This window comes from Haliaeetus albicilla, chromosome 1 (assembly GCF_947461875.1).
Source record: "Haliaeetus albicilla chromosome 1, bHalAlb1.1, whole genome shotgun sequence".
Taxonomy (NCBI): Eukaryota; Metazoa; Chordata; class Aves; order Accipitriformes; family Accipitridae; genus Haliaeetus; species Haliaeetus albicilla.
Genome location: NC_091483.1, coordinates 64,816,566 through 64,839,098, shown reverse-complemented (window position 1 = coordinate 64,839,098; position 22,533 = coordinate 64,816,566). Strand labels below are relative to the sequence as shown.

The 22,533-nt window shown below is 41.0% G+C and overlaps 1 protein-coding gene across 1 annotated transcript in view; it reads left to right on the top strand.

The window, feature by feature from the left end:
* The first annotated feature begins 11,573 nt into the window (after positions 1–11,573).
* The window catches only part of RBPJ (recombination signal binding protein for immunoglobulin kappa J region), a 112,569-nt gene continuing 101,609 nt past the window's right edge, over positions 11,574–22,533 (top strand). The window contains exon 1 of the mRNA XM_069792315.1: positions 11,574–11,670. Coding sequence (XP_069648416.1) covers positions 11,666–11,670 — 5 coding nt within the window. The 5' untranslated portion in view covers positions 11,574–11,665. The remainder of the gene's footprint in view (positions 11,671–22,533) is intronic.

Sequence of the window (22,533 nt, the reverse complement as noted above, 5' to 3'; positions counted from 1 at the left end):
TCTTTTGGCTGCCTGGATTACATCTGCAGCTGCTCATGTGCTCTCTGTTTTATATGTCTGCTTGCTGGCTTTAGTAGTCATAGTCGAAAAACCAATAGATTTTTCTTTCCTTAAAATGACCATTAAAAATGGATATTGCACTTGTGAAAGGTGTTAACTAGGCATGCTGAGACACCTGGGAGACATACATAGGACAGGAATATTTTTTGTGTTTCACTACCAATACCTTTCCAACTCAACCTGGAGAAAACAACTCTAATGGGAAAAGGAAGCTTCATTTTCCATAGTCCTTTAGGTCTTGGCTTCCCCAACAAGGAAGTCATATTAACATCTTCTCTGATGATGACTTATGTGATGCAAATAGGCCTTTGCTGAGAATGGAACTGAAACTACATCTTCATTTCATACAACCCATAAAAATAGATACAGGCTATCATTGGCAAGGTTTTAATTGGAGGCCTGATAAGAAAAGTAGTTCATATGCCAGCATCATTTTCCTGAGCTTCTCATAGTTCTTTGAACTTGTACATTTTTACTAGTCCTGTAACCATCTTGGAGAAGTCTGCAGCATGTCCAACAGGCATGTGTCTGCATGTTTGCAATCTACTTAAAAATACCTTGCAGGTATGACTGTTGTCAGCAGTTTGCTCTACCTTCCTTTGTCCTTTTCTTGCATACTCACATAACCTGCAACATCCTGGGAGGTTTTGCCTTTCATTTGTGATTTACCTAAAATTCTTTCCTTTGTTTTTTACAAGTCATGTCAGATGTATCAACGTGGAGTGTGTCTCCTGCAATACACTGTCTTAAAAGGCGGGGATAGATACACACAAACAGACTGGGAAGCTGTTGAAAAATCAATAGGTGTGACTTAAATATCCTGTACTGGGAGTGTATAAGAACATAAACCACAATCCATCATCCAAAATATATTATATTAGCAAATGAGAGCCATGGGGAAAGCTGACATAAACAATCTGCCTAACATACAAAGTGTTAATTTTCTAGAAATGCCCCATACATGCTGACTATAACTACCTAACCCTAAAAACATTGATATACATTATTTCAAACAACAATTCATAAGAGTAACAACTCTGACACTGGGTGTTGCCTGAGAATTAATGACTGTCCATGATTAATGGCCCTCAACTGTGTTTGAGCTATCAGCTCCTCCCAGCTAGTCATTAATCCCTACAAATAGTTCTCAAACTCCTGTTGTCCATTTGGTATTGGACAAACTGAAAATATGTTGTCTTCAAACACTGAAAAAGCTTGCAGTAATATAATATAAACTTCAGTAACTCTACTGCTTGCTTGAGGTTTGTGCTAGGGAAATTTCTATGTTGACTTTGGTCCTAAATTATGTCTTTTACATACCTTTTCATTCCCACAATTAATCACTGCGCTTCCATATGCAGTCCACAGAGGACTTCCATATGCTGCAGTAATGAGAAGCCTCTAAGAAGTGTGACTAATAGAGGAAATGTGCAGCTTAAGCTGTGAATTAATAATTTATGTGAATTGCAAACAGGACTTTGCATATGGTGCATGTATGATTACAGATGAAGCTGTTCATGCAAATAAAAGGATCTGCAAAATGGTTGCACAACTCAGGACCCAACTCCCTTCAAGACCAGGTCATAATAACTCCTATGACCTGGAAAATGCAGGGCTTGGTCACACACAATATATATTTAATCTGGGGCTGTGACTTTGGCTTTGGAGTGTGATTCTGATGTGAAGCGAGACAGCTCTAAAAAAATGGCATGCTCTTTTCATGAAATCTTCTTCCTAGCCCTGTACGCAGAATCATACCTGCTAACCTTGGAGACATAAATCCTGAGCTGAAAAGCAACAGTATGTAATGCAGGAAGTGACAGGATTGGCATTGGAGCTAGGAGTGAGATGGAAGGAGTCACCCACACAGTTCTTTGCTCTGGAACAGGAATGAGTTAAAAGATGGGATTTCCATGTCATGGAAAATATTGTCACTTTGCAAATTGCTCTCCATCAGAAGGAAAACAGTCTGAAACTTCCTGTGGAATGGAAATTCTGTTGAAATATTCTGTAAAAAATGTGTCACAGTACAAACAGAAGACCTCCCAATCCATAAAATAAGAGTTTCTGCCTTGACTAAGATGCAGCTGTCCATATATAAAATAAAACATGAGAATCAGCTCATAGAATATTGAAGTATTGTACAACATTACATGTCCTGTGAGACAGCATTGCTACACTACTGCATGAGATGTCAATAACAATATTTTTAACCCCCCCCCCCCCAAAATAAATGAGTTTTCATAACAGATTTAATTTTTAAGTGTTCATAGATTGTCTGGTTTTGGTTTCAGGGCAATGTGAAGTCTTGTCAAAATCAAGTTATTTTGGCTTTAGATTAAAAAAAAAAATCTTTTTTAATCTCTTAAAGACCAGTGCTTAGAAAAGATAAAGCCACGTCAATCCAGTATGGAGTTGCAGCGCTAGTACCTCACGCGAACCAGCGCACCCACGTTACCGAACAAAGTGCCGTGTATCTGTTTTGAATTGGCTCCTGTCGGGGCATCCATCATAATGGTGTCTGCAAGTCTGAGAATGTAAAGCTGCTTGCTTTGCGGCCAACCTCTAACTACTAATAAGGGTTAGAGAGAAAGTTTCCTTGGAGGCAGTTCATCCCCTAATTGCTTGCACAGATTTTCTAAAGCCCTTCTCAGATGAAGTTGGCATTAAGTCCTGTCAGAGACAAAGGTTTAGACCACAAGGACAACAGCAGCTCCTGTACTCCCACAGCCATGGCTGCCAGTGCCCCAGGGCCCACACTCACATCGAGAGCTGGGGCGGCACTGGAGACGGAGAGTGCTGGGAGTGCTGTTTGTAGAGGTAGGCTTCAGTCGGGGCCAGCTGCCGGCATAGGCAAAGCGGAGCATTATCAAGGGTGGCAGATGTCTAGTGGCAGCAAAAAGGCTCTGCAGCTTGCTTGGTCTGTTGGAGGTCCTGCTCCTTGGCTTGTCACCATGGTCTTTGGCAGGGATGAGCAGGAGGGCAGGAGTTGTTGAGCTTAGGGCCTCTTCCAACGGCAGGATGGGTAATGAGGGCTCTCCCCTCAGTCTTTGTCTTATCTCTGCCTTTTCCTCTCCTCTCCAATCACAGAAGGTCTGACCTCTCACCCACAGGGAGGCAAAATGCATTTTTGTCTGCTCTGTTGAAAATCCATGAGTCCCTTCTGATGCAGCGACCTGTAATTCCCTTTCTTAAAGAACAAGGACTGCAGGGAAGCGAGTTTGTGAACAGAGGTAAATAGGGAGCTAGTATTTGTGAGATGCAAATTATTACAGTGAGAGATTTAACAATAACCATACCTGTCTGGAGATGGGGAACATACTGAATATGGCCAGGTGTATTTGTGCTGGTTAGACAGTCCAAGAGTCCTTTGAGCTAACTGAAATATGGCCAAGCTCTGACCTGAAAGCCGTGACCCATGCTAACACAGGGTATCTCAGCTTGGACATGATTACCTGGCTTGAAGACCACAGCTGGCTCACAGCTGGCCAGGTTGGAGTATGGGCAGGATGGGTTCGGGTTTCCCTGAGTCCAGCTACCCTGGGCACGGTCTAGCAGATCTCTGGGACAGCTAAACAAAAGCCCAGTGAATGGCAGGTGGCAAGCCTGTTTCACACGTCTTTTGTTTCTAACCTTTTATCATGCCCACGGTCTGGGTTTTTTCTTCCCCTGTCACCAGGCCATTTAGAGTTGGACCTGCTGATCACATAGATTCTAGGTAAGACACAGTCAAACAAATGAAGCACCTAACTTTACTTTGGGTTTTGCTAGCATCTTTAAACCCAGTATTTCGAAGCTTTTCACAAACATTATAAAGAAAGTCTACAAAGGTGTCATTGTCTCTGTTTCACAAATGATGAAACTGAAGGATGCAGATGTTTGAAGACAGGCCCAAGACAGCAGACTGGGCATGAGTGTGAGAATACAGATATCATTGCCCCAGGGTTTGGGCCTTAACCAGGGGATCACAGGGAAATGCTGTAACCACTTGTCCTGGTTTCAGCTGGGATATAGTTAACTGTCTTCCTAGCAGCTGGTACGGTGCTATGTTTTGAGTTCAGGAGGTGAAGAATGTTGATAACACTGATGTTTTCAGTTGTTGCTCAGTAGTGTTTAGACTAAAGTCAAGGATTTTTCAGCTTCTCATGCCCAGCCAGGGCACCTGACCCAAACTGGCCAACAGTGTATTCCATACCATGGGACGTCCCATCTAGTTTAGGAACTGGGAAGTGGGGGCAGGGAATCGTGGCTCGGGAACTGGCTGAGTGTCGGTCGGCGGGTGGTGAGCAATTGCCCTGCGCATCATTTGTACATTCCAATCCTTTTATTACTACTGTTGTGATTTTATTAGTGTTATCATTATCATTATTAGTTTCTTCTTTTCTGTTCTATTAAACCGTTCTTATCTCAACCCACGAGTTTTACTTCTTTTCCTGATTTTCTCCCCCATCCCACTGGATGGGGGGGAAGTGAGTGAGCGGCTGCGTGGTGCTTAGTTGCTGGCTGGGGTTAAACCACGACACCACTTTAGGCTGCAATATTAATTTATTTATATTTGCATATCAGAAATGTTACTATCACGATACACACTGGGACTACTGCAATAGTATTGTAGTAGTAACTGTAATATTACAGGTAATTAATAATAAGGCAGTGTTCTAAAGATCTAAATGGCAGCCTTTGTGCACATTTTGGGTAATAGGGTGGTGACAGTGGTTGAGAATTGGCAGCGTCAGGCCAAGAAAGTGATGGGGAACTTTTTAAAGCCAAATGCCTGAATTGGCAGTAAGACTATGTAAGATAAACACGAAGAAATCCTTTCACAGTGAGGGAATGTAATGATTCCCATAAGATCTTTTGTTAATACTCTCACTGTGAGCACAATTAAATGGAGTAACTGGCAGCAATATTCAGCATAAAGTCATTCACTGTTTATTAACAGCAGTTCTAATTAATCTAAAGTCAGCTCAATCTAAACAAAAAAAAATATTTGCAATCAATCTTCGAAGTATTCTGGAGCATCTGGTAGACTCTCCCTTCTGCAATATTCTTATCTGATTACCAGGCCAGAAGTAGTTGCGAGCTCCCCAACAAGAGCTGTTTTCTGTAATAACACATCAATACGCATAGAAACTTACAAGGTGACATGAAAAAATTACAAAGTAGTATGACAATATTTCCTTCCTGCACTTTGATGTGTGATGAAGGCAAATGTGAAGCAGGTGCAAAAGGGCTGAAATGGTCTCTTTCAGGTGATTCTCTGTATAAGAAGGAGAGCGTAGGTTCAAGCAACATCACCGAGGTGGTGGTGGGCTGGGATTGCTGCATGAGCCTGGGGGCATGATGCCATCCTGATGTGCTGCCCATATGAGACGACTCAGAAGTAACTAGAAGCACTAGTGCTGGAGGAGATTTTTTTCAGGTTTGACTGGCCTATGCATGACTGTGCAATAAGGAAGCTGTGGCTGGAGAATTTAAACCTAAGAGCTGATTCCCAGTGGAGAAAGGAAGCTCTTAGCTAGGTATTGTAGAAACCGCAGGGTGGAAAACACTTGGACCTGAAACTGCCCAGCACTAATGCAGGATCAGGTATCCATATGCCTTCCTGACAGGTCATTTTTAACTTGTCTTTATAAACCTCACATGAAGGAGATTCTACATTTTTTCCAGGAGCTTATCACAGTCTTTCACATCTCCAACTGAAACCTGTGCTTAATAGCTTCGACCCAACAGTGTGCAAACGTAGCAGAACTGTTTTGGGGATCCGAAGCAGTAACAGCCAAGACCTGGTCCTGCCCACTCGCTTGACTCTCTCCTGGAGCATGCTGCACTGTTCCCCATGGTGTTGTAGAGATGTGGCCCAGGACAGTCAGAGGAAGAGGCTGGACCTGACTAGCTACCTTCTCCCCAGCTGTGAAAGGGAGCGGGTATGCGACAACAGAGCAGATCTCAAACAGCTGCACACTTATGGTGCCTGCGAACCCTGGAGAGCAAGTTGCAAAGCCACAGGTGTTGGTGCTGCAGGTGGGAAGGTGCCGACCCGTGCGTGTGCCCCAGCACGGCGCAGCAGGCACACATCGCGAGCCACCCCTGCACGGGAGGGCAAAACTGGGACCTACCCCTGCTGCTGCGCAGGATGCCAGTGCCTCAGGTGAAAGTGAGGTCAATTAGAGAAATTAAGTTTGCCAAAATATTTGAAAGTTCCGAAAAACTTATTTGATCACAGTGAAGTCCATTCAGCTCTGAAATTAGCTCATTTTTCCTCTACAAAAGATCCCAGAGTGTGCAAAGCTGGAAGGCAGGAGATTGGGAGAGCGCCATACGATACACGAACAAAGTTCTGACACTTTCTTAGATGAGGCTGGTGTTGGCCAATGCTTTTTTATTGGAAAGCAAGCAATAAATGCAGTCCTTCCTCAGCTTGGCCAATTATGAGGAGGTTTATTGTAAAACCTCTACTGGAGAGAGTCCAGTGAAGGACCACGAGTTTGATGAAGGGACTGGAGCACCTCTCCTATGAGGAAAGGCTGAGAGAGCTGGGACTGTTCAGCCTGGAGAAGAGAAGGCTCAGGGGACTCTCATCAGTGTATATCAGTACCTGAAGAGAGGGTATGAAGAGGATGAAGCCAGGCTCTTTTCAGTGCTGCCCACTGACAGGACTAGAGGTAACAGGCACCATCACACACAAGCCCTCTGAATGTCAGGAAACACTGTTTCACTGTGTGGGTGACCGAACACTGGCACAGGTTTCCCAGGGCGGCTGTGGAGTCTCCATCCTCGGAGATATTCAAAAGCTGTCTGGACGTGGTCCTGGGCAACTGGCCCTAGGTGGCCCTGCTTGAGCAGGTGGGGGTGGGACCAGATGACCTCTGGAGATCCCTTCCAACCTCAACCATTCTGTGATTCTGTGATTCTGTAAATTTTGCCTTGCAGACCTTGACAAAAGAGCAGCTTTTCAGGGAATGACTTGCTCATATGACCCTGAGCCAGCGTTCAGGAGAGCAAATATCTGCAATAAGGCTGATGAGTCCAGTCGATAATTTAAATGATTGATAGTCTGTGAGACCTCAGTGAGAGGACTCAGACAGGCCCTCTCCTAGCAATTTTAAGGATCTGAATACCATATCCAATACAGAAAGATCTACAACATTAAGACAGAGCGTGAAAATATTTTTTGGTTGTTTGATGTGCTGTCTTGTACCTGTTTATTCAGGACTCCATTTATCTTAGTAACTGATCAAACAACTGCACTGACTCCATACAAGGAAAACCTCAAATCCTGGTGTCATGTCAGGGTATGTGCCTTGGTATCACCTCTCAGTTTAAATCAAAACAAAAAAAGCAGCAGCTATGCAAGTAGGAAAGAAGTTTATTGTGTGGCTACTCAGAACTGACTCAGCCTGCTAGGTGTGGGACTGCTGTCCTCTGGAAAGGGCCTTCTGAACCATTTTGAAATAGGGGCTAGCGTGAAGTGACATAAGAGCCCGAGATGGCCTGACCTGTTTTGAGATGGATCACTCTGAGGATCTCTTTTGTTTTCATTCTGTCGTTTTACTGTCCCCTGAAGCATTTTGTCAAATTCAAATGGTAGCTGTGATTGTGGTAGTTCCACATCTACTTCCCCTCCCTTTAAATAAGTGGTTAGAAAGAGACCTTTAGCAAAGTTACTGCTTTTAGTTGCATGGCTTGCTTTGTTATTTCTTTAGCATTGAAAAATCTCTTGCCCTGCCTAAATGAAATATTTTTCTTCAATAAATATAAAGTGGAAACTTATTTTACCAGAATACTATGTTCTTCCTGACTGTGACCTATCTATACTCGTGATGCATAAGCCCACACATTTCTTCTTATTACAAATGCGAACGAGTATTTTCCCTGTTTTTCTGTTCCTTCATTTTCTATGGAATCAATAAGAAACATTTTCTGTTGCTGTGCATCACTAGAAAGGATACTTCAGTTAGACAATAACTACATAGAGTCTGGACTTCGGGAGCTCCTTCTTGCCTAGAGCTGAGAGGAGTGTGGAAATTATGGACATGCTTTATGCCACTGATGGCTCCTATTTTTCCTTCTGTATTCGTGCTTGTTTTAAAGGAGTTGTGTAGCAAGCTTACTGCACTCAAAACCAACAAAGATGGTCCTGAGTGTATTTTTTCAATGCTATTTTAAACATGTGGTTATGGCTCTGAGAGACACGGTTTCAGCAGCCACACCCTTCTCCTTTTCCCAGCTTCCTCAAACGGTTCCTCAGCGCTAGAGCAGATTCACTCCACGTGGAGCAATTGTGCAATCTTACATCATCCCTCACTCTTCGCCTCCCCATTTCCCTTATCCGCCATGAAAAGAGTTGCTCCAATATATTCAAGAGCATTTTTTAATCAAAGGTCCTAAAGTAGGCATTGCTATAATCTATTTACATGTTTTCTACCTATCAAATGACTTATAGTTTCATCTCTAACATATCCGAATTTCACATTGGACAAATTTTCAACAACACTTCTATCACTGGCAAAGATTGTTGAAGGAGACAAAGTTTTGTGGGATTATTTCCTCATACGATACTTTATTTCTCATGTAAATAGTCTTTGATGATCCTCTAGTTTGAATTTTTTTCATGTATTTTAGTGACAACATGGTGAAATAGTAAAAACATTATTCTGATAGAATACTATCTAGATAAACACTGTACTTTTGCAATGTTCTCTGGGGAATTAAGCAGAGAAGTAAAAAGTTTACCAGTGGAGTATTAGCATAGGTCTGCAGAAATTGTGGAGTGGGCTGAAGTTAGGAATAAATTACAGCTATGAATACAGAGAGTTTTCACTGTTAGTTTCAATTAATGCTGACATTTTCCTAAGTGCCATTTTATATAGTTTGTGTCACCATTGTACCTGCTCATTAATACACGTGTTTTAATACGCATTCCTGTGGCACAAGGAAATAATTCTGTTTCATGGATGAGGAGTTGAGAAACAGAGATTAAGCAATTTATACGAAGTCACACAGGAAACGTGTGGCTAACCCTACATCTCTTGAATGCCAGTCTGGTGGTGCAACTACAGCAGCAGCTCTCTGCTTGCCAAAAAAAATAAGTATGAGTTGTGCTAAAGCCCTACATTCGATATTGTAAAAAAACAAGATGATTATTAACTTTTAATATATTACAAATGATGCATAGCCCTATATCTAGTAGTTATGAATCCTAATTTACTTAAGTTCTACCAGTTACGTTACTGCAAATTGCTGCTGCTCAGAACACAGGATTTTGGAGCAAGGTCTACAGACATTGACATACCATTATGGCAAGAAGTGAATGAATGGTACTTGTTCTACTTATGTGATTAAGATTGTTTCCCTCCTACCATTGTTAAGTGCAATCCTGTAGAAAACTGCTTAACTCTAACCTAACTCTAGTCACCAACTATGGTTAATGTGTGTTTTGTGACTGCCCACTTACGTGCAGAGTCCAGATTACCGCTACCCACAATACCTCATATTTCTGTAACACCCTTGGATATGTTTCAGAAATATGCTGATAGAACATAGACAGTGACTCCTATTAAAAGATGATTTTCAATGGCTTTGGACAGATTGTGTTGCTAAGTTCAGTTGCTCATACAACTTTTTTAGATTTAGCATGTAACTTTGATATTTTGTGGAAGTGTTCGTATAATAAAGACGTGGGCTGCTTTGCAACTTGTGTGGGTCCCTTGACACGTGTCCTTTCTGTGGCAACTGGAAGACCACCATGTACAAGCATATTGAGTTCACCACATGGCAATCCCTCTTAAAGCTCCTCCAAAACCTCTTAATCAGGTTTTGGTTTCAGTTTCCACCCTGCCTTTTTATTTATATGCCTCAACGCAAGACCCGCCAGGTTGTAGGATACCTCCCCATCAGTTTCCTCTGCTGTGCTTCAGCTGCTCTGTCGCAGCCTCGGGAGGGGATGTCTGATGGGGATCCCAGGGACCTGAGCCCTATTTTCATTCTCTCATCTGTCATGTCTCTGGGCAGAGCACTGCTGCACAGCATCCACCAGCTCCTTGGTTGGTTTCAGGGACCCTTGGAAGGGTCCTCTGTTGTCTCCTTCCATCTCCAAATACTGTTTTTTCATTTCTAACCTATGACCATGAAGTCTCTCTCTTTCTTTCATTTGTTGCCCCATCATTGTTTTTCTCCCTAGTTTTTGTTTTGCTCACATACTTTGCTGGGAGGTGGTGGGCAGAGGGTGTTCAGCTTTATTAGGGACTGGCTAAGGCCCATTACTTTTGGAGGAAAATCCACTAGGAACAGTGATCAACTTCAGGCACTCTGGGAAGAGTACAGGAACAGGACAGGCAACCAGCAGTATTTCCCAGATTACTTTCATGCACACCCACTGACCTGTGGCCTTCTGAGGTAGGTGCAGTCCTTGTTCTCGTTTGAATATGATGTATTTTCTTAATACTCCTTTCAGGTAAAGGTCATTCTGAAGGTATTTAGTGGGATGTGGATTAAGGTATGGGTATTACTGTAAGCCTGATTCTGGACAAAAGCATCAGAACATCTTCTGAAGGGAACCTTCCTAATAGAAAATGAACACAACTTTTTCTTCAGAAGTTCTGGCTGTGTTAATAAACACTCACCTGGTATTCTCTACAGTAAGATGATGGTCCACGTAAATTAGGTTTAAGGTGCTTGCACAAGCATCCTGTATTAGCTTTCATGCCCAAAGTGAATATTTACACTGATTTTTAAAATCCATTAGTCACCCCAAATAATTTCACATCTAGGAAAAAAAGCTGAGGAACTCAGCAGTGAGGCATCCAATCTGAGTGATGTTAAGTGGACAATTTCTTCCTCTTTGATTCATTAGTTACCTGCTTACAGAATTCTTACTGTGTGTACTTGAATATATAGGAATAGGAGAGCAGTGAGGCTTGGAAAATGAGGCTGTCAGCAAAGCAACATTGCAAGAGAAGTAATCAGGAGGTACATGGAACAAGTACTAAATAAGCAAATAATGGTCAGGGTTAGCAGTATGATTGCATGGGTGTCCAGCATAGGTAAGCAAGGCTGGGGAAAGAATTTGGGTCCTGGAGAAACTTTTGCATGCTATATTGTTGCTCAGAGGCAGTGCCGGAGGAGTCCCTGTTCCTTCCAAGCTCTGCTAGAGAGCTGACTAATACAGTGTTTGCTACACAGGCACAAGAGAAACAAAACTAGAACTTGCAAACTATCAGATTTGCATTGGAAGCTTTGGAAATAATAATAATAATTTTAATAAAATGAACACTATTTCCCAGCTGTAACCTGTATTCTTAAGGAGGTTCTAGAAAAACATGTTGGTAAGAAATGATTCAACACTGGATTCCTAATCTGTGAGGGTGTTCCTATCAGTTGCTGATAATTAGCATCAGAAATATGTTCCTATCAGCTAGCCACAAATCCCGTCTTCTCTTTCTCCTCTTTTGTGTGTGTGTTCATGAGGTTTGACTAACCTTGGTAAATAATGCAAGGTAAAATTGTAGTGTTTGGTTTCATGACAAACAAGAAGAGGGGAGAAGCTGTGATTAGAGTTAGTCAGTCTGAAGTAAAATCCTACCACAGCTGAAACAGTTTTCAGATGAGGTAAGTAGCCAAGCAGTGACTGATTAAGCTCCTTATTTGAAACACAGGTCTTTCGTCTCTTATCAGTCTACCTCTGCTAGTCTTGTACAGGAATAATAATCTCTTCTTTTGTTATTTTGATGGCCCTGAATTTGTTTTGAGCATTTCCGTGATATCTTTTGCCTGTATAATTACTTCTTGTCTTCAAGATTTCAGTTAAATACCTAATTTCTTATGTTGCTTGGGTACTTCCTTCATTTCTTAGACACCTCTGTTTACTTAAAGAGAAGAGAGGTTCCAGCTTTCCTGTGAGTTACCCAGATGAGTGAGGACCTGACTCTGGAGTAAAATACTTCAGCTGGAATCTGTTAGTGGCCTTGTGTAGGTATATACAGATACTGAAATAAGAGTGAATTTCTGCTAACTTCATGGAGTAGGTGTTCAGACCTTCTTTAATGCAAGTGGCTATACTAATGGCAGGGGACTGAAGACTAGGCCATTGTACATCTGAAAAATTCTTCTGCTGATAGTTACCTAAGGCATAAAATAGATTAAAAGACTAGATCCATTGCTGGCCAGTGATGGAATTGCATTATTTTCAAGTATTTATCAGGTATGGAAAATTTGGTAAATTTAGCACTTTCTTAATTTTCTTTTTAAAAAATAAAAATATGCCAGATAGCAGAAATGGAACTGATGTTGTCCTATGGCTTCTTCTGATGGGCAATTGGTGGTCATGCATAACTTCGCATGTGGATTTCTAAGAACAAGATGCATGGCTGTGTGTTAGAAAGCAGGGATGGAGCAGATTATTTACACCAGCATAATAGGGAAAGAAGGACAAGGGGTAATGGCTTTAAACTGAAAGAGGCTAGTTTTAGATTAGATATAAGGAAGACGTTCTTCACTATGAGGGTGGTGAGGCACTGGAACAGGTTGCCCAGAGAGGCTGTGGATGCCCCATCTCTGGAAGTGTTCAAGGCCAGGTTGGATGGGGCTTTGAGCAACCTGGTCTGGTGGAAGGTGTCCCTGCCCATGGCAGGGGAATTGGAAATAGATAATCTTTAAGGTCCCTTCCAACCCAAACCATTCTATGATGATTCTATGATTCTATAACATTTAGACGTAGGAGATAAGGCTGTCGTAATCTGAAGACTTATGTCCTTGACAGGGCTAACTGGAAGATTCCGATACCTTTCTGGAAATAATTCCTTTAAGAAAATGGTTTAAATTTATTTATTTTCAGTCTTGTAGTTGTTCTGAATTTTTCAGGATCAGAAAAAGAAGCTTATAAGATTCCAGATTTTTTTTTTTTTTTAAACAGTGGATTTCTGGATTCTCCCTTTACTCCTTGGCACTTGAAAATGGTTTAAAGATGTGAAATGCTAGCATCCCTTAATTTTGTTCAAAGTTAAAAAGAGAAATGAAAAACATTTACACCTTTATTCTAAATGGAAAAAGTGGGAGAACAGCAAAACAGAATTGGAAGTTAATTTTTGTTTTTATCTTTTCGCTAAGTTCTTAAAATTTAATGATGTAAGAATCCAAAGACTAGGGAACTCCTGAATAGGAGGAGACCAAAGTCTAGTCTTTGAGTACAGTCCTTTGGATGCTGGAGTAATTTGAATTTTCCAGTACCTCTGACTGGGCTAAGGTTTAAACTGGCACAAAGGGGCAGGAGTGGTAAGCTGGCCTGGTCTTGATTTGTCCATTTGTTTAATAATTGGGAACTGGGCATTGGGAACATACACCAGACTCAGGACTTGCTGATTCCTATTTCCCACTGGGAGAGTCCTTCTTTGGAGGCTCTTCTTATGGAGGTGCCAGCCCAGAATTGTCCTGCATCTAATGGAAGAGGAATGAGAAGAGCTAAAATGGAGTCAAACAACTGAATAGCTGACTTTACAGCAAAGACATGTAGAAATGAGTTTGATCCTGTAGACTAAGTATTAATATTTTTTGTCCAACCCAAGAATACGATTAAAATGTTGAGATCTCTATGAAATCCTCTGGAAAATTTGATGAACAAGTTGTGAGGATAATCAGCCATGTTTTGAGAAGGAAATTATGCAATTTACCAAAACCTCAGGAGACTTGGGCAAATTTACTGATAGCTCCTTGCCCCTACAAGACCAAATAAAGCCCCAGCATGTTGTCAAATCTTTGAAATCTGTCTTTTCCACTGAAAATGGAAATTAGCCCTAAGTACAAGCCTAGTGATTAGTTAAGGACTTAAAATCTGTCTTCTCAGAGTGGCTGGGTCAAGCAGGTTCTGTATTTCATCACAGGGGCAGGACAGGATTTAACCTGGATCTGACCCATAGCAGTTAAAAAAAGTTTGCTCTAGAGGTACTGCAAGCAAAACTGAATAACAGTAGCAAATGAACATATGACTTGATAAGTGAAGCTAAGCTGTATTTACATTTTCCACTCTAAAAAGTGAAAAAGAAAAAAAAAAGGGTGGTGGCAGTGGAAAGCAATTCAGTATTTATAGAATTCACCAATGTGAACAAAAGATGCAGCTAGTATTTCAGCTGGTGCTATAATAATTGATGACTTTATGTGGGGGTACATTATTATATACCTCATTTCCAAATTATCTAGCTTATTCAAACAAATCTTTCCAAAATGTATCAATTAGATTAGCTCAGTGCATCAATCAGCAGCATTCAGGATTGTGCTGACTTCAGTTTTTGTGGTGTCTTCTTTGCAGTATTGTTGCTCTTATAAAAATTGTTTCTGTGGTCCTTTCAGATTTCCAAAGTCGGCTGCATCCAAATTCTTCTCACAGTGGACATTTTGGGTAGTTAGGGATAACTATTTCCAAAACCACATTTAATTTATTTATTACCTCATCCCAGAACTTATTTTACCCTAGGGCACAACCAAAACATATGTAACTAATTATCCTGAGAATGTCCACAGCTCCAGTAAGTATGATTTTTTTTTTTTTAATCCCGCTATTTTTCATTCTTTCTGGTGTCCGTTAAGTCCTACAGAGACATTTCTGCTGGATAAATTCAGTTCTGAGTTCATGTGCAAATTCATTTATGTTTCAGATATTCTGTTTCATCTTTTGCCGTTCAAGTAATAATCTAGACCTTGGTCCATGAACTCTTAAGCCTCTGTCAAACATTTCAGGGATAAAAAAAAAAAAGTCACAAAATGAAGGCACCAAAGCCCAGATTTAGTCAGTTTAAATTCCACTAACATCCCCATGCCTGGTGATTCCTCTTGGCTACACATGGCTGAAGATGCAGGGCCAGCCAGGAGGAAACATTAGGCAAGAGGAATAAATTGGAATTTAGCCAGTACAAATCAGATCTCATGCCTCTGATTTTGATTAAAAAAAAAAAAAACAAAACACAAAACCTCTGAATTCTTCAGGATAGAGAGCTGTCTTATGAGCCTGAAGTTTGTTTAAATGCAGCTATTTTCACTGTCTTCCTTCCAAAAGAGGTAAAGAATAAATACAAAATACTTATTGAACTGCAGTGGAGTCACAGGAGGAATAAAGCCAGGCCATTCTGATTAGAAATATTTTTGGTTTAATTTCTCTGATGTTTGATGTTCTGTGATGTCCTGAGTGAGTCCTGATTCTAGGACCGTGATAAGAAGCATTTTAAAAAACCCAAACAAAAAAAACCCAACTCCAAACAACAAAAACCTATAGTAGAGTTTGGAGAAACTTTCAGGCAGATGGGTGCTAAATCTCTCTCAGATACACAGATTTTCTGTTCTTCATTGCCACAGAATAGACTCCTCCAACTTGCTCATGGGAGTCAGGAGAGTTGCTTATTAAAAGTATGCTGGCCCCAGTTCAATGCAGTGTAAAGAACCAAACCTGTTCAGTCTAAATATTAGAAGCAGCTTAATTCTCACGGAGAGGAGTTCCACCTATGCTAATTTATCTTATCAGGGAGCCTGGTAAATTAGCCTGAAGCAGCCGTCACCAGACTGTCTAAAAATCGGATGTGCATAATGTAGAGAAGGTACTAAGTACTTTCAGGTCTCATTTACTTTGCTGAAGATGTGGGAGCTCAACACATTTCATATTCGGGCTCTTGACTAAAGATAAAATTCTAGTGTCAGTGAAGGCAATGGCAAAGCTCCCCTGAATTCAGTGAGGCAAGATTGTCCTGATTGGGCTAATAAAGGACAGGTACTTCTTCAACACAAGAGTAGTTTCACTGTAGCGTTCAGTGTACCTGACAACAGAAGATGACTCTACAGCTGAAATGTATGTAGTTCCTGGTAGCATTGCCATGTGGAAGCGTGTTCTTATTGGAGCCATTTGTTTTTAATCCTGTAAATGAGGGGATTTAATATCTGCCACTTTGCATTTGTAAACTCCCCTCATAATTTTTCCGTAACTGTAAAAAAAGGAATAATTTAGATGCCTGCTTTTTTTCATTAGTCAAATGGCAACAGTATGCTTGGTTCCATAAAAGACTTGCAAGTCAGCGTGCCCCCAGAAATATTAATCTCCCAGACAAACATAGCAAAAGCAGGTTTCATGGAAGACAAAAGAAGAGCTGTTCCAGATTTCTTAACTAATTTTGATGCTGAGTTTCCACTTAATGTGTTTGCTGGACTTTTGGGGGACAACTATCTTTGGGAATATGAACCATATTTGAGAGATTTTATACAGAAATGTATCCTGCATGGTCTTGCTCTGTGTGTGCGTGTCATTCATTTTAGTTGTTGTCCATTGAAGCTAATGAGGCTATCCACAAGAGTAAACATAAGATGATAAAAATTTCCCCGTTCAGACCCTAACTCACATCTCAAGATGTGTGACCAAATGTCGGACATTCCACTCAGAAGTCCAGATGAGCTCATCTCAGATAACTCACTGTGTTTCCATCTGGTTCAGATTTGAAGAAAACTATTTAGCTGGAAGAAGAAAAATACATTTTGTATCATTTTAATGCTGAACAGATTTAGTGACATACTTGCTTATTTAATCTACAGCATTGGAGAGTCTAATGAACTGAGTAAGATACATATCTTGGCTCCAGTTCTGTTCTAAGATACACCAGAGAAGCCCCAATTGACTTAAATGGAATAGCATCTTTGTTAATGAGTGCAAAATGTATTCCAATGAAAAAAAGTGTACAAGCACGGTATGAATATAAGTATTTCAAACTATTGGAAATTACTTAACAGTTCATCTGCATTTATGTCTTGTGTGTGTGTTTTTAGAGGAACAATACTGTTTAGTCAATAAGATAGTCTGATTTTTTTCAGCTAAGGAATTTAAGCATGTAACTCCCACTCCCAATAGCTGGAGAAATAATAGGTATGTGAATCTTCCGAATTCTGATGGGAGAGTGAAATCCAGTGTTATGCTGCATAACACAAAGCTGCCGTTGTGTGTGCCAGACAGCTTACCTTTGATATAATACAGCCTGAGCCTGGGGGATGCCAAGCACCTATTAAAGAGTTCATGGCCATCTGCTACATTTCAGGAAAATGGGTTTTCTTACAATGGTCCAAATATGCTTCCTTTCTATTGTACTGGAAACACAGAGGGACAATTGACATCAAAAATAGGTCTCCCCATAACCCAACTTTTATAGGGAAATTCGCAGCTTCTGGTGACCTTATCTAGAGAAACTACCAGGTAGAAGAAAATGCCGTAATCCTGCTTAAATTGGCATTGCCATTGGAATAAAAAATCTTCTTCTGTTCGTCTCCAGCTGCTCATTCATTCCCAGTTCTGCTCCATCTTTTTTCATGTCGCACATGCTTGGGATGCCTCATGGTGAACAAGATCAAGGGAGAAGCTCAGCTAAAGCTGTTCTGTTGTTTGTGTGGGAAGGGACCATATAGACAAGAGATGAAGTTGGGAAAGAGAAGTGTAAACTGCATCAAGGGTGAGATCCATATTTTTAGTGGCAGTTCCATTTTATGCTGGTTACAGTATGTCACAGTACACTTGAGGGTACGTTTTCAGCTCTCAGAGGTGAACAGGCTACTTTGACGGTTCACCTACAATAAGAACTCATTTTATTGTCTCTGTCCCAAGCTTCACCTATAGCTCAGTTGTTTGCAGTATTATTTTTTACTTTCCATGCTAAGTAATGCATATGCAACCCTACAAATAATACTGCAGAAAAATACATGGGTTCAGAAAAAAAGTGAGTCTAATTTTTGTTTATGAGTTGGGTTGTTATACAGTTAAGTTTTCTTTAATGTTGTGCTGACAATATTTTTATACGGTTGTGTTGTAATCAAAGTTGTGGGATAAAAAACTCGATTCTTTAGCATCGAGACTGAAGTGCCGTTTTCAGTGCAACTGATGAGAGAAAAAATTAGAGGGCTGCTTCTTTTCAGTAAAGATTATACAGTAATGAATTGTACAAATAATGTTATTTGGGCACTCAACTATAAAACAGGAGTCTTTTGACAAATCTTTTTTAGTCAGAAAATGTCATTTTGTTGCAGCATTCAAACATTGAAATGTCAGTTCACCAAAATTTGGCAAAATAGCTTATCCAGATGATATATGGAAAGAAGAAGAGATCAAGCTAACAGAAAGGCCTTGGATTTCTCCCAGGTGTGGAAAACCAACTTTCCAACCCCAGTCTGGTCAGTGAAAGCTCTCCAGAGGGCTCTCCCCCTTTCCTGGGGAGTGCAGCCACTATGAACCTTCTCTGGGAGCTTTGTCAGAATTCTGCTTTGTTTTCAGTGGAAAGGTTGTGGATTGCATTTGCATGCATACAGAAACAAATTTTGAAACTAGACACAGTTTAATGAAACAGAATTCCAATTTTCCAGTCACCCCTCCTTGCTACACTTTGTCGTCAACTGAACTCAATGAAAAAGGAAGTAGCATTCTCTAAAAAAGAAACAGACTCAAGGGAAGACATTTGAAACATATTGGTGTAAATGCCAAATTTCCATTGCCATAAAATGCTTGAGGAGAAGAACTTAGTGGCTGAGAAGGTCTGTCCCCTTCATCATGGACAGTCTGAAGGTGGGAAATTTTCTTATAAAGATGCCAGAGCATTTAACTGCCTTTCTAAATATCATATTAAGGCTGAAGCGTGCATTGTGCCATGTGCACTGATGATAGCAATGGCACAAACAGGCAGTCAATAAAGAAGGCAGAAGCAGAGGAGGCACATTTGCTCTGAGTTCTTTTCAATGAAACTACTGGGCATAGAGATTCACAGGTGTTAACGTGATCTTCTCTTTTACGGCATGCTGACAAACAGTTACCATTAATAATCACCTGGACATTTTTTGAGACCTGGGCAAAGAAAGAAAGGGAGTTAACTCTCCTTCTTTTTCCCTTTCTATTTAGCTGCAGCAAGTTCTTGTGAAGATTCCTTCACTCCCATGTTCTGAATCTTTTATGGTGTTAACTGTCCATTTGGTAGAACAGAAAAAAGGTGATTTTATTATTCTTACTTAAAACTGATTCCTAGTTTCTTGAGGACAACACAAGACAAAAAAACTTAAGAGGAAAGGGAGAATGGGACAGCAGAACAGCAGCAGAGTCCTTTTCACATTCTATTTCTTCCAAGCTTGCTGCTAGAGAAAGAAAAAAATGTAGCAGAAAGCCTTATCAGCCACTCTGAGATCTGGCAAATTTACACTGGTGTTGGGCTGTCAAAGGCAGTGCTCTTGGTTATCTTGCTGGTTGCAGGATTGCGGCAGTGTTGCAAAAGAAACAGTTTAGGACAGACTAACTAAACAAATGGCAAGAATAGAGAAAGATTAACTGAACTGGAGAAGGAAAAGGAGATAGCAGGGGGAGGCTGGGAACAGGACCTGAGCCTCACATGCTGGATATCATTCAGAAGTTAACAGAAGCTAGTAGAAATGGGGTTATCCTTTAGATCCTTCCCATCAACTCTGTCTGCCTACATCATCTCTTAGCATTAGGAGAATTAAGGTCCAACAATGCCATAAAGAACGCTCAAGTCCCAGCAGACAGTGGGCATTTTGTGGCACGAAGGTAAATCTCACTCCTTTCAGCCCTCTTGGCATCAAATTATGGACACAAAAGTGCAATAAGCAAAAAAGGATTATCCTTTTGTTGTTCGCCAAGTAAGCCAAATTTCCTGCTCATCAGTTTTGGGCCATTCCTCTCCTTTCTCAGATGTAATCTCACCCAGCACTTCATTCAGCAAGCATTTTTCTCTGAACTTCTCAAGCCTTTTTGTCTATAATCTTTCCTGACTTTATAAACTCTTCTATATAACAGGCAGAGGGAGACTTTTGTTATTTGGACATTGATCTATCCATGCAACATATCTTGTTAGGTTTGGATTAGCGGTTTTGGTCCAGTGACTTCGCCACTATTAGTTGCCTTTAAAAATAAATAAACTCTTATTTTACAAGGATTTTTTCATTGTCTTCCAAAAAATCTGATATTGTTCGCTATCAGAAAGGGCCACAGAATGCTGATACGCCAGCAGTCCTAGAGCTTCTGGGATAGTGGGCTGCCAGTTTCTAAAGGTGTATTCCTCTCACAAATATGCCTTGCAAAATATCTTGAGACCATCTGATGGAAATCACTGTGGCAGTGTCATTGTGTTATGTGCCTGTCTCCTTAAAGATTCACAATAAACAGAAATAACTTAAGGATATATTCAGAGAGTAGTCTCAACAGAATCAGTTATAAGACGCTAGCTATGCCCCAAGCAGTGTATCCAGTATTCACAAAAGTGATGGTGCAGTAGCTCAGGGTTCAGCCTGGGCATCGGGAACTACCTGGGACCCTGGCTGAAAGCCATGCAGTTGGGTCCTCAGCCTTCATGTTGGCCTTGCTCTCTGAAGGAAAGCTAGCATGGGCACACCAAGTCTTGCAGCAACCATTTCTTCCTACTGTCATGTACAAAGGGAGTAAGAAATGAGAACATTATGCAAAGAACACTGCAGGGAACATGAAGTAAAAATTGTTCTATGGTTGGAAAAATGTCATCATCAGATTTCCTCTTTTTGCTTCTGTAAACTGCAGCACTAGGAGAAGGGAGGAAGGGAGAAGTAGGGAAGCAGGCTTATGGCCCAATTTTTATTGGCCATTTAAATGGTAGTCCAAACATAGACTAGAAAGTCTTCTGTTAAGAAATGATTTTTTTCAAAGTTGTCTCAAGTTCTTCAAAGTTTAATGCTGGGTTTTATTACACTGTTTGCCTCAGTAACACAGTCAACCCTGAAATGGATGTAGTCACCCTCTAGCGCATATTACGTCTTCACGGTGCAAAGGACTACCCTGTTACAAACGACATTTCATTCCGAGAGGCAGAGAACTAGTATTTTGCAAGCTGCACGTTTTTCAGTTAATCTGGTCTTCCATGTAGCTGATGGAGAAGCTACCATAAAAAATGGCCCAAAGAAAGAGAGAATAAGGAGATGGAAGGAAAAGCCAGTAGACCTTTCATATTTAGTTTTACGCGCTAGAACTTTGAGTGTTTGGGGTCCTGTGACTCTGAGTCATGCCTGTGTTCTCCGAGATATGTTGGCTTCCCTTCCAGCTCCGTTTCTCTGCATCATTCTCCAGTTCAGTTACTCATATTAAATCACATTTCAAAACCCTGCTTTCTTCCTCTACTGAATGCTACCATGTGTACCACCAACAAAACCTAATTAATATGGCTGCAGTGCCCTGAGGTGAGCACAGGAAGTGACCATCCGTGGCAGCAGCTTGGTCTGGGCAGGTGAAGTGGGGTGAGGAGATGCTGCACGTCACAGCGGGCACAGCCTGGTCTACTAGTGCCAGACAGGTCTTGCGAGTACCAAGCCTTACCTATGTATGCAGCTCACATCTGCAAAATTCTGAAAGAGGAACCGGTGACTACCTTTTACAGACCACCTGGTCATTTTATGCAGCTGCCTGGGACATCTATTTGGTGGTATTAAGACGAACAAAAAAAAATCTTTTGTGACTCCAGTTTGGATTTGCTAGGTATCTCATGCTGAACTCTAAAAGAGACTCCAAAAATAAGAACCAACTTTTAAATACAGAAAGCCTTGCACCCAGGGGGGATGACTTAAAATAGGAGCTCAGTCTAACAGAGGAAGAGGAGTGCTCTATGATTTTGTTACCTTATGCAATCAGAGTACGGCATGAAACGATTAAAGGAAATGAGCGAGCCAGTTCTCTAAAGCCTAAAGCAGTTCTAGGCGTAGTCACTTAGGAACAGAAACTTGACATGAGAACTGTTAGTGACAATTCGGAACTGTTCAAGGATCTACTGCTGCTTTGTCCATGCACAGCATAACGGAGAAGTAAATGGAAACAAGACTAAGTTACAAGTCAACATATACAGGTGATAAATGAGAGTCAAAAGAATAAATGGGCTGTTTAGAGACAATTCTGTCTCATGTTGACAGTGGAGCAGGAATATGCATTCTCTCGGCTGGACAGCAAATATTAGCTACCTCACGCATGACTGCGTAAATGCCTTCAGCACGGCACACCACTCACTGGAACTGAAACACGAGTCTGAAGCATGCAGAGCGTGTGGGAAGAAATCTTTGAAAACTAAATTTCAGTTCAACAGGCCTGATGATTACCTCAAGGCATACTTACTCCCCTGTCACTGCAAGATACCTACCTATGTATCTAACTAGCTAGACCACTTACCACCTTTCTGCTCTCTTTTATTTCACCAGTAAAGGTGAAATGGAAGGAGAGCAAGGGAAAAAAACACAAACCAGGAGAAAACTGAGAACCCAAAAACTGTTGCAGAAGGGAGATTATTTTGAAATGTTTTCTATGAAAATATTAACATTTTTCCCTGGCTCTAGTGAGTGCATGAAACAGACCTGCTATGTTCTGGTGCTTCCTACACCATTCAGGTTGCAGCCAAGGGGAAGTATGGGTGGCTTTTTTTGCTTGAGGGTTTTTTGACAGGATTGTTCAGT